This window comes from Elephantulus edwardii, unplaced genomic scaffold, assembly GCF_000299155.1.
Source record: "Elephantulus edwardii isolate Elephantulus edwardi_28Jun2011 unplaced genomic scaffold, EleEdw1.0 scaffold00281, whole genome shotgun sequence".
NCBI lineage: Eukaryota > Metazoa > Chordata > Mammalia > Macroscelidea > Macroscelididae > Elephantulus > Elephantulus edwardii.
Genome location: NW_006400031.1, coordinates 1,057,934 through 1,077,821, shown reverse-complemented (window position 1 = coordinate 1,077,821; position 19,888 = coordinate 1,057,934). Strand labels below are relative to the sequence as shown.

The 19,888-nt window shown below is 42.7% G+C and overlaps 1 protein-coding gene across 1 annotated transcript in view; it reads left to right on the top strand.

Annotated features, from left to right (window-relative positions):
* CLSTN2 (calsyntenin 2) overlaps positions 1-19,888 on the top strand; it is a 611,561-nt gene that overhangs the window by 419,405 nt on the left and 172,268 nt on the right. The window contains exon 7 of the mRNA XM_006900346.1: positions 18,664-18,912. Within this exon, the coding sequence (XP_006900408.1) occupies positions 18,664-18,912 (249 nt within the window). The remainder of the gene's footprint in view (positions 1-18,663; positions 18,913-19,888) is intronic.

Genomic DNA, 19,888 nt, shown 5'->3' with positions numbered 1-19,888 from the left:
CTACACAGTCAAATGCCTTTGCATAGTCAATGAAACACAGATAGACATTCCTCTGGTATTCCCTGCTTTCAGCCAAGATCCATCTAACATCAGCTATTTGTATTTCTATGCATGGCTCTGGTGGCCTAGTGGTAAGAAGCTGCACTGCTATCTCAAAGGCACGAGTTTCAAATCCACTAGCGGCTCTGCAGGAGAAGTACGGACAGTCTCTTCTTATGTGATTACTCCTACTGATTAAAACCCTCTGGAGGGTCAGGTATGGACTGGTTCCAACTTGACAACACACAACAACATTTATATATATATTGCAAGAGATTGTGTTGGATTTCGGAGATATTTGATTTCCTCTCCGCAAGGCCAAAGGCAAAACAAAAATACAGGATATCTTGTTCAAAAATTTAGAAATTCAAGGTGGTAATAGGAGAGCATGCAGTTAATCACGGAGCTCTGTGGTCCTGCACACAAAGCATACCCATGAAGCTGATCCTGGCTGCCCTGAGCTGAGAACATCTTAAAGTAAGACTAGACGTGGAGGTCAGGCAGTAGGAAGAGTATCCCCTTCTTTAGAAGAGAGGGACTTCTAGTCACTGGACTCGGAGACGGTGCCACAATAAAGGAGAGGAACAAGGAACTAGAACATGATGGCTGAAGAATGGTGATAACGGTGGGTGTAGAAGAAACAGCTTTACTGAACACCTACTATGTCTGTTTGGCCAGGTATTCTGAATGCATCGCTTTATGTGGTCCTCCAATCTGCCCTGAGAGATAGGTGCTAGTGCTGGTTGTTCCGTTATAGAGAGGAGAAATTACTTGTTTGAGGTGACACACGCAGTGACAGCCAGAACGTGACGGTAAGTTCTCCTGGCTGCTGACTCTGTAGCTCAGTATCTGCGAAAGCAGACATGAGTCTTCAGTGAGACTAAACCTTTGCAAACGAGTCACGGATGAGAGAATGCTCAATAAAGTAAGCACCGTCCTGTGTACTTGATGACCTGGGCTATTGATGTGGTGATGGGCATCCTTCATGCCCCTCACCCTCAGATAGATTTCATTTCTTTCTTACCCTTTGTAAGAAAGATGAATGTCAGATGAACAGCTCTCTCTTCCTCACTGGTTATGCTGCAGGGAGCCTAGCAAAGGATTGACTCTTATGTTTGGGTCCACATTTAGGAATAACAGCATCTTCCCCAAATGCAAGGGCCAGCTATTAGTCATACAGTGTGGTCTCCTTGTCCCTTGTAGCCTCTACTGTCTTTGGAGGTAGTCTTCCGATCCAGGCATAATTTTACTCTGTCACACTCATGTCTCTTGCCCAATGTTGTTGTTGCTGAGTGCTGTCGAGTTGTAGATGACTCTTAGCAACCCTTATGAACAAAAGACCTGAACACTTGTATAACTTCTGTCATTTCTCCACATTCATAGAGTTTCTGGAGGCAAACTCTTTCGGAAATGAATGCCACTCTTGCTTCCAAGCTTGTTTTAATCGGGGAGCTCCACCAAACACTGTGCACCATGGGTAACCATTATCACATTTGACACATTAGTGTCACAGTGTTTAGCATCACAGCAACCATGAGTTACCTCTGTACAGCAAACAGACAGACCACTTAGAAGAATGTTTGACCAAAATCAATTAAAACCAGGCAGGCCCAAATGCGTTTTTAAATAGGAGGCCAAATCACATCATCTCACACCCATCAGTGAGTCAACATTCCCCTCTAATCCTCACCAGAACCAACAAACAAGCCTCTGTAGAATCCAGCTGCTGTAGAAGACTTCCAAACTGGATTCCAGCCCCATACTGCTGACCAAATACATTGTTTAAACAGGAGGCTGAATCACATCATCTCATACCCATAGATTAAGAAATAAATTCTAGAACAAAATGTGACATAAATCCTGAGTGGATGCCACCTTTTCCACTTTGATCTTGTTGACACAGATCTGTGGAAACATAGATCTCTCTGGAATGATGTAATAGTTTGGAAGAAACGCAGCCATTCCTAGAAAATTCCAAACACCTCGCACAGAAATGGACATAAAAGGCCCAGAATATTGAAAAAACTGCCTCCAGTGCTCGCCTCCACTTTGTGTCAGTGACACCATTGAAGACAATATCTTACATCTCGCTCCCCACGTATCTGAATTATGAGTCAACTTGACCCTGTGCCACCGTGGGTCACAGTCATTTCCAGTCACGCCTCCAGGTGAGAAGGAGCTGATGGAATCAGCTTGTTAAAAAGCAGATGGATCCAGGAGCAGAGGATTGTACCTTTTTCTTTTTGGATGTTGCAGGGGAGAGATGAGAAGATAGGGAGGGTGAGAAGGATTGTCTGAGCAAAGAAACTTCAGAGCTAAATTGCATCAGGCGCATTCCTTCTGGGTGCCAGCCTCTTCTTCCCCGAAGGCTGGTTAATTCAGTCAGGAAAGTAGTTTCTTCCAAGATACCCCATTATATGGTGCAGGAGAAGCTCTTTGAAGAAGAGACGTGTGTGTTTCTCTCCAGTGGACTTTGTAGTAGTGCAGCCACCGCACATAATAGGATGCCCTGAAAGGCAGCGTAATGGGACACTCCTGCCGCCATTAAAGGAGCACAAGTCTTTAATTTTATTGAGAGAAAGTTCGAATAAAAGGATAGAAGCAAATGAGAGAGACCCAGACCTGAATGTGGGGCTCAGATCTGCTTCTGCATGTGGCTTGTAAAAGCCCCAGGCTCTTCCCAAACTCCAAGTGAGATTTGAGTTGGATCGGTGACCAAACAGAGTTGGGGCTGTGAGCCTTCATTCCTGGACGGGCATCCGTGGCTCTGGAGCTAAGCTTCTCCATGTTCTCAATGAACAGTAGGGAAATGACACCCCAGAAATCTCACCGAGGGCAGCATCGTATCACTTCAAGCCTCAGCATTTATTCCTTTTCCATAAACCTTGACTGTCTTTAGATGGAAACAGACAGAGCAATTAAGCCATTATTGCTTTAGTCTAAGCAAGAGATTAATGAGTTCTGAACCAGGGCTGGGGCAATGAGGGATGGATTTAAGACAGATTTTGGGAGGGAAAATCAGCAAGATCCAATGACTGCTTAGCTGTCAGGAGTGAGAAATAAGGAATAATAGAAGACTATCATGTTTCATTGTAATTAAATACTTTGGACATGTTGTGAGGAGAGACCGGTCCTTGGAGAAGGACATCATGCTTGGGAGGGTGGAGGGACGGCGCAGGAGGGGAAGGCCCTCTGTGAGGTGGATTGATTCAGTGACTGGGAAAATTGGGATGGGAGTGTCGGAGACAGTGCGATTGGCACAGGACAGAGCAGAGTTTAGGACTGTTGTACATAGGGTCGCTATGAGTCGCAAGCGACTCCATGGCACATAAAACAACAATCATTATGTTTCACTGGAAGACTTTTTCTTTTCCTTAGACGACATCTTTGGATTCCTGGCTAATGCACCTGATAGGTGTCACAAGCCGCGCTGACTGTCTGTGGGAGGTCCGTGTGTTATCAGGATGCTCAAACAGTGTCAGAAGATTCCAGGTTAAGTTGAATTAGGAAATTCGAGGGTTCTCTTTCCAAAAATTATCCCAAGAGAACCATTTGGATCACAATAAGATGATCCCAAACAGATCATGGAGTTAGCAAAGGACCACATGGTGCTTCATTTAGTTGTGCACAAGGTCAGTGTGAGTTGGGGGCCAGTTTGATAGCAGCTAACAACAATGAGAACAAGAGCTCTAGTGTAGCTATCTAATGGGACACGAAGCCACGAACCAAAACCTAAGAGCAAAAGCAAGTCAGGGGATAAAAACAATGTTAGAAGGGAGCTCTAGTGGCCTAGTGGCAAAAAGCTGTGCTACAGTCCCAAAGGTGCGCAGTTCGAATCTACCAGATGCTCTGCTGGAGAAAGAGGAGCAATCTCCTCCTGTGTCAGTTGGATCTGACACAATGGTACACACCACACACACACACACACACACACACAACATTAGATAGAAAAAGAGTTGAGAGAGAAAGAGAAAGAGAGGGAGAGAGAGAAGGAGAGAGAGAGAGAGAGAGAGAGAGAGAGAGAGAGAGAGAGAGACTGATCCCGAGAAATAAGCAGGCTTTTATTAAGCGAACCTGAGACGGATGCCAGGTGATCATGCACAGAGAAGATCAGAATGGCATGTGGACAGACAAAGGCATTTTCTTTTTATAGGGGCTGTTAAGGAGATTTAGATGGGATGGTAGTTCACTCAGGAATTTGGGGTCAGAAGTCCTATCAGCATGCGATCAGGCCCAGCACCTTACTTAGCAGGATCTAGTCATCTAGTCCCCTTGCCAGGATATGGTCAGATCTTATTAAAATCTAAGTCTGGGGCTATGGGATAGGCAGGGGAACTGCACTATTCTCCCTCCAAAAGAGAGTTACAAAGTGTGAGTTCCTGAGTGTTGACCGTCTCCAGGATCTGCCTCAACCCTGCTGGTTTTGATTATATCCCATTTCTTCCTGAGGTCATGACTCCTTTTGTTCTGAGAACCTCCCTATGCTCCACATGCTTGCTGTGTCTCAGCCCTGAGTCTATGTCCTCTCCTGGGGTTGCCCTGCACCACTTCAGCTTTCATTCTCTTCCGTCAGCACTTCCTTTCTCTCCAGGATGCAGAGGAAAGGCTCCTGTGGTGCTCTCCGTGTGTGTGTGTGTGTGTGTGTGTGTGTGTGTGTGTGTGTGTGTGTGTCTGTGTGTGTCTGTGTTTTCTCTTCTATGATATTGTGGTTGTGCAGTAGCCATGGCAAGGCTGTTCCCCTGGAGAATGATTATTGATGTGTATTCATTGCCCACTTGCTTCCCGCTGGTAGTGATGGAATCCTTTTTAAGGAGGACAACAAGCGCAGGCATGAAGCCTGCTGTCAGGAAGGACCTGACAGAGAGAGGCAGCAGTACCTGAAAAAACCTCGGAGTCTGGTGAAGCATCCGATGTCAGGAGCGTTGCTTCCTGAGATTTATGCACCGAGACACTTTCATTCAGCCTTGAAACAAAAGAGATGAGGGGCCTGACCCCATGTTTCCTTCAGCTTATGGGCTCAGACACAGCATCAGATGGCTTCCCACCACTCTGGCTTTACATGATGATATTGAGAAGTTGAACCAAACACATCACTTCCTCTGAATTTAGAGATTTAAAAAAAAAAAAGACCCCAAGCATCTCAGAGCCAGATGCCTGGATTTTTTTAAAGGCAAATGATCATGTAAACTGTCTTGAGTGTAAGACCTTAAGGCCAAATTAAATTTGACATTAATAACAGCTAAAGAAAAATAAAGAACAGCTTCAATGACCCTGTGCCACTCCGTATTACACTAAATTAAAAAAAAAGTTGATTTGAGATCCAAATGCCCTTTGTAGCATATACACCAGAGGCTTTCCCCTCAGGGGTCCATAGAGCAGGACAGTACCTTGTTTATGAAACTCCCAGGTATGCTTTTTCATATGTGGAGTCAAGGACTCCAGAGACAGATTCTCTTGAAGCTAAGGCCACAGAGCAGGGGTGTGCCATGAGAACCCAGTGAAGGAGTGGTCGGCAGTTCAGACTACCAGATATTAAGTTTCTTCCAAGCTTCCTACGCTATGAACCCAAGAGATGTTTCATAAAGCATTCAGCCAAGAGATCATTCATTCATCCACCAGTCCATCCACTCCTCCATTCATTTCTTAATTCTGTAAACATTTGTTGAGTATCTAAATGCTATGCTAATTCATGAGCTGATATTGTTGTTGCATGTCTTCTAGTCTGAACCGACCCATAACCCATAGCTGACCCTCCACTGGGTTTTCAGAGGCAGTTTAATTGCCTATCATTCTTCCTTGGTGCAGCTGGTGGCTTCAAACTGCATGCTTTGGGGATTGCAGTGCAACTTCAGGCCACCAGAGCTCCCTATAGAAAGTTAAAAGAACAGTTCAGCAATTCTGTTTCCTGGGGGAAAAGATATGTTTAAAAATAATGTTATTCTTTTAGGAGCTACCAAAGTTCTTTTTCCTTTTTCTACTTCACCTTGCAATTTGACAGGACCTGTTGTCTCCGGGAGTCAATGTTACACCCTTAGGACAACCCAACAACAGGAAGCCAATATCAGTTTTCCCAAGATACCTCTAAAGAACTGGAGGTTCCGGCGGTACCAGCATCAGTCCCTTGCTCATAGGAAGGGCGCCATTCTTAGCCCAAGTGGGCTGCTTTCTCAAGGGAAATGCCTGAATTCATAGAGAATCAGATTAAATTTTCAGTCAAACATCAGTTAAATGCTACATATACAGAGTTGTGGGTAGTGACCAAGGCATTGGGCTTCTCTATAGATTTATTTATTTCTTCAAGGGATTTAAGCATCTGCCAAACCCAGGCCATGCTGAAGAGATGAATGTACCTTTAGTGGTCTTACCTGAACAGGTCAGTAGTAATGTGTCCAGGATCCTGCTCTAGGAATTCAAGTGACTATTCTTCATCTAAAAACCCAGGTTGCTTAAAGGTTATTTTTTTTTTAATTCCAAGGCCTTAGGGGGAACCCCTCTTGCTTTCTTGTTAAGTACCATGTATCTAGAACCAACCCACAGCTGATAGCTGACCCACCAGAGGGTTTTCAGCAGCAGTAAATTAATTGCACAGGAGAAGACAGGCCATTTCTCTCCTGTAGTGCAGCTGGTGGATTTGAACCCCTCTTGCCTGTTGTTGTTGTTATATGCCGTCAAGTTGCCTGTGACTCATAGCAACCCTACGCACAACAGCCCTAAACTCTGCTCTGTCCTATGCCAATTGCACTGTCTCTGACACTCCCATCCCGATTACCCCAGTCACTGAATCAATCCACCTTATAGAGGGCCTTCCCCTCCTGCGCTGTCCCTCCACCCTCCCAAGCATGATGTTCCTCTCCAAGGACTGGTCTCTCCTCACAACATGTCCAAATTATGTTAGAGGGAGCCTCAGAATCCTTGCCTCCAAGGAGCCACCCGGTTTAACCCTTTCTAGGATGAATCTGTTTGTTTTCTTAGCAGTCCATGATATTCTCAATATTCTTCTCCAGCACCACAGCCCAAAGGTGTCAATTCTCCTTCTATCCTCCTTGGTCATTGTCTGACTCTCTGATGCATAACAGGTGATTGCGAAGACCATGGCCTGTATCAGACGCACCTTAGTCTCCAGAGAGACACCATTGCTCTTCAGTACTTTGGAGAGGTCCCTAACTTTCCCATGGCAATGCGCCTTTTAATTTCCTGGCTCCTGGTGCCAAGAATGTCGATTGTGGAGCCAAGCAAACTAAAGCTGTGAACAATCTCAATCTCTTCACTATCCATCCTGATGCTGCCAATTGGTCCAGCGGTGAGAATCTTTGTCTTCTTGACATTGAGCCTCAATCCATATTGTAGGCTGCAGTCCTTGACACTCTGCAGCAGGCGCTTCAGGTCCTCTTCAGTTTCAACAAGCAGGGTAGTAGTGTCATCTGCATAACGCAGATTGTTGATAAATTGTCCACGAATCTTGACTCCACATTTCTCCTCATAGAGCCCAACCTCCCGGATAATCTGTTCTGCATACAGGTTGAAAAGGTATGGAGATAGGATGCATCCCTGGCGTACACCCTTCCCAATTTTGAACCATGCAGTGTTCCCTTGCTCTGTTCTGACGACTGCCTCTTGGTCCAAGTATAGGTTTCTCATTAGAACGATCAAGTGTTCTGGGATTCCCATCCTTCTCAGAGTCAGCCACAGTTTGTTATGATCCACACAGTCAAACACCTTTGCATAGTCAATGAAACACAGATAGACATTCTTCCGGTATTCCCTGCTTTCAGCTAAGATCCATCTAACATGTACCACCACCCCTTCTAAACCCAGCCTGGACTTCTGGCAATTCTCTGCTGATGTGCTGCTCCAGTCATTTTTGGATTCAGTAGAATCTTGCTTGCATGTGAAATCAATGAGATTATTCTATAGTTTCCACACTCTGTTGGGTCACCTTTTTTTGCAATGGGAGCCATCAAAAATGCTTCCTTGTGCATACTTGTGGTATGCAAAAAGAGGAATAGGAGCTGTAGCTTCCCGGGGCTCTCATTTATGTGGATTATAAGATTGCATAAAGCAGGTTAAGCTGCAGTAACAAATTAACCCCCAATTCCTTTTGGCTTCACTTAGCAAAGATTTCTTTGTCATTCACACCCCGTGTCTTTTGACTTGACTAAGGCTGTGCCCTGTGTTTCCTTCCCATTACTGTACAGACTAGGGGAGCTCTGGTGGCCTTGTGGTAAGAATCTGTACTGCAATCCCAAAGGCACGTGGTTCCAAAGGATCAACTGCTCCTTTGGAGAAGGATGGGCAGTCTCTTCCACTGCGATTAACTGCCTCTGAAAACCCAGCAGAGAGTCAGCTATGGGTCAGTTCCGACTTGAAGGTGCACAACCACAACAACAATGATGTACAGAATAATAATACAGCTTGTGTCTAGAACATCTTTTGCTTTATGACAGATGGAAAAGACCCCTTGTGAGCCATGAATTGACTGGTTCTGGAGTCTTCTGTACTGGCAGTGTGACACTCATGCTTCATTGCTCGGAATGGAGCAGAAAAGCATGTCTTGAACATGTTGTGCCAATTCTTAATTCTGGTGTTCAGAAATGTGTTTGCCCCTACCCTCCTTGGCTTCCCTGAGACTCTACCTCTGAACTGATCAATCCACTGAAAACTGAAAGACTTTTTACTGAGTCTTTGAAGGCAGGGCCACATTTCTATCAGGTTTGTTTATGCATTTTCATCACTTTGCCCAACATACAGAAAACATCACATAGGTATTTACTAATAAATATGGAGTTGATATTGTCAATTTAAGAAGATGCCTGAGGCCTGGATTACAATGATTCCTCTCTTCTAAGGCCCCTCTCCACTGCTTCTTATCCTCATCCCATCCGAGGCTCCGAGTTGGATCATCAGAAAGTCATTAACTGAGACTTCCATCACCATCTGCCAACAACCACCTTGACATGCCGAGTACCCACTGCCCTCACCAAAGCCATCTGGAGCAAAGCTTCAGCTCTTTCATTAATAACAAGCAATGAGCGCAACCCCAAGACCATGTTTGGATTCTCACACTATAGTGTCTCCCCAAATATGCCCCATTTAGTCCTACTCCTTCTCTACCTGCTGGTTGATAGCGTTTCCCCTCTCTGCTAGAGCTCAGAGAACTTGAATCCGACTTCATCGCTACTTCCATGCCTCTACCACTGAAGCTGCAGCTGCTGTGAAGTGAAGTAGAAACACTTCACCACAGGGACCTACACCCAGATTTCCAAAGGATCAACCTTAAATACACTGTGATGTGCAGGTGATATAATACCATCTTTGCAAATGATGCCTTATTTACTCACTGCCTTCCCATGGCATCCCTGAGGGAAAAAGAGAACTTCAGGGGGGAAAAGAAATTAAATCTAAGTTTTTAAATACACCAGGAAATGCAATGAAATCTGTTAACTGTGTGGAAGTCTGTACCATCTGGTTAAGTGCAGCTTGATATTTTCCGGTAGGCAATGTCTGTGAGTTAGGGGGAGGTATGCTGGTCTATCTCACTAGAGAAGATAGAAAATCTATACTCATGATGCCTTGTCGAGGGACTATGGCATCTTCGACAAGCCTATTTATAGGAACAGCCTCTTGCATTGGGTAGCTGGGTTTCAATAAATTAGATTATTCTTAGCATGCCGACTGGTAGACTGTTGTTGTTATGTAGTTAGGTGGCTTCACGTTGACTACAACTCACCGCAACCCTATGGACAGTGCATCTGAACTCTCTGCCTTATCATCTCAGTCACGCTGAATCCCCACTGAGGGTTTTCCCCTCCTTCACTGAGCCTCCACTTTTCTGAGCATGATGTTCTTCTCGAAAGACCGATTCCACCTAACAACATGCCCAGTGTATATGAGACAAAGTTTCACCATCCTTCTCTATAAGGAACAAACAGCCTGTCTGCACTCTCTCCAATAGATACGTGTTTACTCTCTTGGAAATCTATAGTATACTGAATAATTTTCCCTACCTAGACGTAAGCATTGATTCTTCTTCTGTCACCTTTATTCACCGTCCAACTCTTAGATGCTAGTAAGTAACTGAAAACGCTGTGACTTGGATCAGGTACACCTTAATCTTTAAACTGACATCCTTGCTCTCAGCACTTTGGAAAGGTTCCTGATTACAGACTTTCCCCAATGCAATTTATTTCCTGACAACTATATCAAGGTTGTTGATTGTGAATCAAACAATATGAAATCATTGATAATTTCTATCTTTTCTCCATCTACCATGACATTGCCTATTGGCCCAGTAGTGAGGATTTTTGTTTTATTAATGTCAACATGTAATCCATCTTGAAGACTCTAATCCGTGAAGGAAAAAAAATGCAGACTGCACTGAAGACCTTAGGTGCTTTAATGTTGAAATTCAAAATAGTAAAATAAAATATTTGGCTGGTAGAGCAGGATTCTAGACCCAGATCTGCCTCCAGGTTGCTATGAGACCTTGGTAAGTTATTTCCCTTCATTTCTTATGTTTGTAAAACACAGTGACAAAACCAAGAATATGTGATTATAAAAACAAACAAACAAACGAACAAAAATGGTGACAAGAAAAAGCATGTGTGACAGGAGCTCACTCTAGGCTCACTCCAGAGGTGCACAAGGAGGGTGGGTTTCAGATCTGGGTCATGATGGTAGGGCTACACTGGAGCCAGCTGTCATCTTGTTGTTGTTGTTGTTGTTGTGTACCAGAACTGACGCACAGCTGACCTTCTGGTGTGTTTTCTGAGGCCCATCCTTCCTCCACAGAGCAGCTGGTAGATTCAAACTGTATACCTCAGGAGTTACAGCACAGCTTCTTACCACTAGGCCTCCAGAGCTGGATTACTCATAATATTCATCTCATAGAATAGTAAGAACAGGAAAGTAGATAAAGTACTCAGCACAGGTCTTGAACTCAAATAGATGGTAAGTTTTCATGAGCAATTCCTCCCTTTTGGTGGTCCAGGAGATGCTTCAAGCCACTGAAAGATGCTTATTGCCTCTTTCATTGATCATACAACCTCTGTCCCTGCTCCACACTTCTCATCGGTGCTTATCTGTTTTGTTGTGTTATGCTTTTTTTTTTTTTTAAAAAAGTATTGTTTATTTATACTACCATTCACTTTTTAAAACCCTATTTTATTGGCTTGCATACAATCGTTCACAGACATTGTGTTTTATTCATGTACATTGTGTTTTATATAATCTTTCATTTATATTATGTTTCATTCATGTACATTGTGTTTTATATAGTCATCCACATGCATTGTATTTTATATCATGAATGACCATTGATCTATGTTTATTATCACTCCTGAATCTTTCCTATTCCTCACCCCCTCATCTATCCATGAACCTCTGTTATTGTAGTAATTTTCCCCTCTTCCCCTTTTTCTGCCCCATTTCCCCTTTTTTCTTCCCTTCTTGAGATTTATACACATCTAGTTCGTCTTTCCATTTTCACAATAATGACCTTATGCAATATTTGTCCTTACGAGACAGATTTACTTCACTTAGCATAAAGCTCTCCACACACTGTTAAGTAATGCCATATTTTACTAAATCCTTATTGTTTAGTACTGCATAGTATTCCATTTGTGTGACTATATCACAGTTTCTCAATTTATCAATTTTTTGAGCACTTAGGCTATCTCCCCCCTTAATATGAATAACACTACTATGAACTCAGGTGTACAGATTTACATAAGTGTCTCGGTTCTGATTTACTTGGGGTATATTCCTAGCAGGGGAATAGCTGGATCATATGGGATTTCTATGTTCAGCCTTTTGAGGAAACAGCAAATTGCCTTCCAGAATGGTTGTCTCATTCTACAGTGTCTCGTTCTATCTATCATCCCACCAGCAGTCCGTGAGAGTTCCAGTCTCTCCGTATCCTCTCTGACATTTGTTGCCTGCTGTCCTCTGCCACTGCTCCTGGGGTGAGATGATCTCTCACTGTTGTTTCTATTTGTATCTCTCTGATTACCAGTGATTTTGACAATATCTGCATGTATTTGTTGGCCATTTTGAATATCCTCATTTTGCACAACAGTCTTTTCATTAGTTTCGTGCATTTTGTTATTGGATTACCAGTCTTTTTCTTGTGTAGGCCCTGTAGTATTCTGTAAACTCTAGTTTTGAAACCTCCATCTGATGTCGTTGCCAAATCATTTTCCCACTCTATGGGCTTTCTCTTTATCCTATTGGGGAAAAGTTTCTGATGCACATAGGGACTTGATTTCTAGAAGGTCCATCCCATTCTTATACTCTCCTGTGCATTCTTGGCTATATTTGCAAACCTATTTGTGCCTTATGCTAGGGCTTCTAAGTTTAGTCCCACTTTGTCTCTTAAAACCTTTGTGGTTTTTGTTTTGCTCTAGGTAGATAAGTACACCCACACCTGAGATCTTTGTTTGGTATCCATTTTAGTTATCTGATAAACTACATTTTACTAGAAGAAATAATAATAATAATAATAATATGCTATGACTAGAAAAATATACAAATATGGAATGTCCCTTAAATGGGACAAATAGAACTGATCTTTTTACAAATACAACTGATTTTGTGCCCCCATTTTTGTTTTCTTTCTGTGCCCTACCCACCACCCACATTAGCCCATATATCACACCTCTCCCTTTATCTGAACCTAGTTTTGAGGAAATTTGCAGTAAATGCTTCCATTAGTCTAAGAATAACTGACTGGAAGAAATTCATATTGTTCCCATTCAAAAAAAAGGGGGGGTGTTATAATAGATTGTGGAAACTATCAAGTATTACCATTAATAGCACATCATCAATTAAAATCTTACTGAAGATTAGTTTGAAATTGCTGAAATAACACCTAGAGAGAGAATTCTTAGAAATTCAACCAGGATTCAGAAGAAATCAAGGCAAGAGGATGTGAAGACTTGAACGGGTTAAGGCAAACTTTACATCTTTGCTGATGTTAGATGGATCTTGGTTGAAAGCTGAGAGTAAAAGTAAGATGTGTATTTGTGTTTTGTTGGTGATACAGCGGCATTTGACTGTGTGTGCCAAAGCCAATTATGTAAACATTGAGAAGGATGAGAATTTCAGAACATTTAATTAAACTCATACAAAATCTAGACCATGAAGCAGTTATCTGAACAGAATACTACATGATTTAAAATCAGAAAAGCTGTGCATCAGGGTTATTTTCCTTTTCCATGCCTGTTTAATCTGCATACTGAGCAATAATTTCAGAAGCTGGACTCTATGAAGAAGAGTGTGACATCAGAATTGGAGAAGGACTCATGGACAACCTATATTATGCAGATGACACAATCTTGCTTTCCAAAAGTGAAGAGAACCTGAAACATTTCCTGCAGAAGATCAAAGACTATAATCTTTAATACAGATTATATCTCACCTTCAAGAAAATAAAACAATAGGACAAGTGGATAAAAGACTGAAATTGTAAATAATTTCATTTTGCTTTGATCCACTATCAATGCTGATAGTAGCGGCAGGAGTTAGGAAAAATCCAGTTAGGGACCTGATAAGGTAGGGCAATAACCATGGGGATGGATCAGTGGTGATTAATTTTATAAAGTTCAGTGTATGGGAATGATAGTGTAAAACACAGTGTGAATGGAAGAATTCATGAGACACAATGTATAGAAACTAAACACAAGGTATACAACTTCTGTATACAAACCAATATAAATCATTTTTTTTAAATATTAAGTGGTGAGAGAGAAATAAAATGAAAAGAAGTGTTGCATTGGTAAAATCTTCTGTCAAGGACTTCTCCAAAGTGATAAAGAGCAATAATGCCAGCTTGAAGACTAAGGAACACCTGATCGAAGCCAGGATCATTTCAGTTACTTTATATGCATCTGCAAGTTGGACAATGGATAATGATGCTAGAATAAGAGTCAATGCCTTTGAAGTGGAAGTTGAAGAAGAGTACTAAATATCCCATGGACGGCCAAAAGAAGAAACAAGTCTGTCTTGGAGACAGCTAGGGTGCTCTTTAAAGTTAAAGATGTAAAACTTCATCCCACATACTTTGGGCATATGGTCGGAGTGGACCAAGCATAGGAAAAATGACATCATGATGGGAAAGACTGAAGGTCAGACAAAAAGAAGAAGACCCCCAACAAGATAGGTTGACACAATGAATGTATCAACAGGCATGAGATGGTGCAGATGGGATGGGATAAGGCAAACTTCACAGAGTTGTTCACAGAGCTGCTGTAAGTCATAGTAAACTCAGTGGCATCTAACAAAAATAATAGTTTTAAACATTAATCAAGGATCCCTGGTGGTGCATAGCTTAAGTGTTCAGGTGAAAACAGTTTGAGAACAGTGGTTTGAATTTACCTAGTGGCTCTGTTGGGAAGAATGGGAGAAGACTGGGGATCCCAGGACACCTGACTGTGCTCATGTGAAACCTATACTTGCATAGTATAGTATATAATTGCATAACTATACCAGAGAGCATTCATCAGAACAGAGCAAGGAAACACTGCAGGATTCAAAACCAGGAAAGAAGTGTGTTAGGGATGCATGCTTTCTCCCTACCTTTTCAATCTATATGCAGAACAGATCATTCAGATGGCTGGGCTTTATGAGTAGGAATGTGGTATCAGGATTGGAGGAAGACTTATCAACATATGTTGTTGTTGTTTTTGTTGTTGATGATTGCTGTAGAGTCAAGCATGACTCAGCGACCCTATGAACAAAAAATTGAATTAATTTGTTTGAATTTGTATGGTTGTTTGTTGTTATTTAGTGCTGTCGAGTCGTAGACGACTCATAGCAACCCTATGAATGAACGGCCTGAGCACCGTTCATACATAGAGGTTCCAGAGGCAAGCCATTTCGGAAGTGGATGCCGCTCCTGCTTCCAGGCTTGATTTAGTCGGGAAGCTCCAGCCAACACTGTCCACCATGGGTGCCCATTACCATGATTGGCACATCACTATCACAGTCTTCAGCATCACAGCAACCACGAGTTACCTCTGTACAGCAACGCACAGACCAGTGCTATACCACCTCCGGCTTGGTTTTGTAAATAAACTAGTGAAGAAGAAAACATTTTAAAAAAGATGTTGCCATGATGGGTTAAAGATAAAAACCAAAGAATGTCATAAAAAATAAATTCAGCAAAAGTAGGGGGAAAGCAAATTAGGTAAAAAACTCACAAACAGAACTTTGGAAGTATAGAAAATGTTTGCTTTTTAAGTTAAATGCTAGCTAGCTAAGACATAAGCTATTGTTATTTACATTTTACATGTATTAATATTCTTTTGTACATAAAAATAGAATATTTTCACTTAAAGATTGAAAAAAAAAATCAAGGAAGGTGTACATTTGGGTCATATCCTTTCTCCGTACCTATTCAATCTGTATGCAAAGCAAATGACTCAAAATGTGGGGTTTTATGAAGACTGTGGCATCAGAATCTGAGGAATGCTCATCAACAAACTGAGGCCTTAGCTTCCCTAAATCAAGGAGGGCCTGAGGCACTTGTTGCAGAAGGTCAAAAACTACAGACTTCAATTTGAATTATATCTCAACATGAAGAAACGAAAAGTCTTGACCACTGGGGCACTAGAGAGAAACATGGTGGATGGAGAGAAACTAGACATCATGATTGTTGTTGTTGTGTGCCATCGAGTCACTTACGACTCATAGTGACCCTATGTACAACAGCCCTAAACTCTGCTCTGTCCTGTGCCAATCGCACTGTCTGCAACACACCCATCCTGATTGCCCCAGTCACTGAATCAATCCACCTCATAGAGGGCCTTCCCCTCCTGTGCTGTCCTTCCACACTACCAAGCATGATGTCCCTCTCAAAGGACCAATCCCTCCTTACAACATGTCCAAAGTATGTTAGACGGAGCCTCAGAATCCTTGCCTCCAAGGAGCCTCCTGGTTTAACCCTCTCTAGGATGAATCTGTTTGTTTTCCTAGCAGTCCATGGTACCCTCAATACCCTCCAGCACCACAGCTCAAAGGCATCAATTATCCTTCTCTCCTCCTTAGTCACTGTCCAACTCTCTGATGCATAATAAGTGATAGCAAAGACCATGGCCTGTATCAGATGCACCTTAGTTTCCAGAGAGACACCGTTGCTCTTCAGTACTTTGGAGAGGTCCCTAACAGCAGACTTTCCCATGGCAATAAGTCTTTTAATTTCCTGACTACTGGTGCCAAGAGGGTTGACTGTGGAGCCGAGATAGGTGGAGAAAAGATTGAATTTGTCTCGTTTGGATCCACAATCAACATCCTTGGTAACAGCAGTCAAGAAATTAAAATATATGTTGCAATGGGGAAGTCAACAATCAGAGACTTCTCCAAGGTACTGAAGAGCAGTGATTTCAGTTTGAAAATTAAGGTATGTCCCAAATGATCTTTTCAATTACTCTCTATGCATATGAAGGTTGGACAATGGATGATGATGATGCTAGAATAAGAATCAGTGCCTTTTAGCCATGGTGAAAAGAACGAACAAGTACATCTTGTAGAAGGTGGAACCAGGGTGTTTCCTGGAGGAAAGGATTTTGAAATTCCATCTCGCACACCTTCGGTATATTGTTGCTGTTGTTGTTTATTGCCTTCGAGTCAAGCATGACTCATAGTGACTCTGAACAAAAGACCTGAAGCCCCTCTACACCTATTGACATTTATCAAAGTTCATAGAGTTTCCAGAGGCATGTTGTTTAGGAAGTGGATGTCACTCCTGCTTCCAAACCTGTCATCATATGTTATTGTTGTTATGTGCCATTGAGTCACCTGTGATATATAATGACTCCACGTAGAGCAGCTCTGAACCCTCTCCTGTCCTGAGCCAGTCTCACTAATTCCAACACATCAACCCCCATTGCCCCAGTTGCTGTATCGATCCATCTCATCTGGGGTCTCCCTCTCTTGTGCTGTTCATCCACCCTTCTGAGCATGATATCCTTTTCCAAGAGATAGAAAGACTCTCAATGACATGGTTTGATAGAGTAACTGAAGCAGTGGGCTCAAGACTATCCAGGATGAGGATGGCACAGGGTAGAATCAAGACCAGGTCTGCTATTCTTAGTGTCACTATGAATTGTGATCAACTCATCAGCACCTGGTGATAAAAATGACGCAGCCATCAAGTCAATTTTAGTGCATAACAAACTAATATGGCAGAGACCTGTCCCACACAGATTCCAGAACTATACATCTTTACAGAACCAGAGTTCTTCATCTTTTTCTTGTGAAGCAGCTTTTGGGTTCAAACCATCAACCTTTGCGTGCACATCCAAGTTCATGAAAGACAGCTCTACTAGTGTTCCTCACCACCGCCCTTCAAATTCATTAAGTTGGTACATGTTCCAGGAGAGAGCCCCTATCTACCTTGTTCCCTGCACAAGGCAACCTTACCCCTGATTCTTATTATCTGAGAGTTGTCAAGAAGCTCTGAGATTATCTTCCTTGAGTAGCCAAGTCCTGATCTTGTAAGGATGTAGAGATGGCAGTATTTGAGTTTCCAAAGGCGTATCAGTGGATCCCGAGAATCCTCCCAGCATGAGGAGAAATCCAGTGCCGTATTGACAGGCCAATTGCTCCTCACGCATCCCTCCACTCTCCCCTCCTTAAAACTGTCATGATTCTCCTGAAATACAAATGCACCCATGTCGCCCGCACTGCCATTTTCCTGTCCCTTAGCCTGGAATAATAGTCGTAGCAGAAATACTGATAGCGATGTTGCGGAGAATAAGGATAATGTGGTAACTCACATTAGGTGAACATTCACATTATCAGGTGTCGTTCAGCGTATGACAAGCACACTGCTGGAAGCACTAAGACATCATCACATTCTGTCATCAGAATACACAAAGAGCCATTCTAAAACAAGGTGGAAAATTAGAAAATTGATGTTCAGAGACACAGAACTACTAAGTGGGCCAGCTGGGTGTCAAGGGCAAGTTTCCCTTACTTTAGCAGTTCTCTTAGCGTTCTCAGATACTGTATAGTTTGGCCGAAAAAAATAACTTTGGAGAGCACGAAGTGACTCACACTCCTCTTGGGTTCAACTTGTAGAACTTTCTCGAACTGGAGCTCTATTCATACTGTTTAACTACTGTCTGTCTGCTTGTTTGACAGATTTAAGCTCCCCGAGATCAAGAACTATGTCTATGTCACTTCTATATTTCCAGCAGCTAGAAGGGGTCTTGAAACCTGGTTGGTGCTCAGTAAATAGCTAGGGAGTTAATGGATGGATCCCTGAATGAGTGAGTCCTTCAACCCACATCCAGCTCTGATCGTCTCCATGAACGCTCCATGCTTACGATGCCTCAGTGCTTTCCCCTTTCTCTAAATGTCTCTCATATTTTCCCTTTGCACTATTTTTTCTCTTTAAATTACCAATGTCTCCACACATCAGTCATAAACAACTCAGCAGCAGGGCTGATTTGTATCTTTTATTTTCCTCAAATCACTTAGCTAAAGTGGTAGCATTAATGAAACCCCTCTTCGTGACTGAGAGGTTCACTCACTGAAGTGGTTCGTTCTGACGCAGGAGCAGAAAGCAGAGTTGTGGACACCCATGAGGAATGACCTTTGTCTCTTTCTGCCTCTCGTCACCTGCAGGGTCCTCGTCTGGCATCATCGACCTCTTGCCGTCTCCCAGAGCAGCCACCAACTGGACCGCAGGGCTGCTGGTGGATAGCAGCGAGATGATCTTCAAGTTCGATGGCAAGCAGGGCGCCAAGATCCCTGACGGCATTGTGCCCAAGAACCTGACGGACCAGTTCACCATCACCATGTGGATGAAGCATGGCCCCAGCCCGGGCGTGAGAGCTGAGAAGGAAACTATTCTCTGCAATTCAGATAAGACAGGTGAGTCTCTAGGCCAGCGTCCTCATGATTTCCCAGTGGGTCCAAGCTGGTTGGGACAGGGAAGAATCAGATATGTAAAAGAGAACAGGTGTAGATACAAGGAGAGTAAAAGGTGAGCCCAGGCTTTTTAAACCTGGCTTCATTAGAACTCTGGATGGCCAGAATACTTTAGGATTGATATGGGTGTGGTTGGGGCGGAGTTTCATGCCTGCTTAAAGCACAATAACTCTACCTGTACTTACGTTATATATGGAGGTGGGGGCGGGGTTTGCTCAATACTTTTGTTTTTTAATTTTATATTGGTTCATTTACACAGTTCAAATACATTGTTTTTCACACTGATCTTTCCCATATCCTTCACCGTCCCCATCAAATTGTGAAACCTTATGAATAAACACACGCAAACACACACGCACACGCGCGTGCGCGCGCATGCACACACACACACACACACACAGCCATGCCCATCCTCACCCCTCTGCTTCCACCCTCTCCCCCTTTGGATCCTCATATTCATTTTACAACAATGATCTTATGCAATATTTGTCCTTATGGGACTGACATAGTTCACTCAGCATAATGCTATCCAGTTCTTCCCCAGTTAAGTAGTAATTTACAAAATCATTGCTCTTGCGTGCTGCATAGTATTCCATGATGTGAATGTACCATCACTTCTTAATCCATTCGATTGTGATTGTACATTTGAGCTGTTTCCATGTTCTTACTATGGTGAATAGCACTGCTATGAACATTGGTGTACAGGTCTCCATTTGTGCCTCAGTTCTCATTCTCCCTGGGTATATTCCAAGTAGTGGAATAGTTGGGTCATACAGAATTTCTATGTTCAGGTTTTGGGGGGTTTTGTGTGTTTTGTGTTGTTTTTTTTTTTTTTAGGAAGTGCCAAACTGCCTTCCAAAGAAGTTGTACCCTTTTACAGTCCCAACAGCAATGTATAAGAGTTCCTTACGGAGGTTTT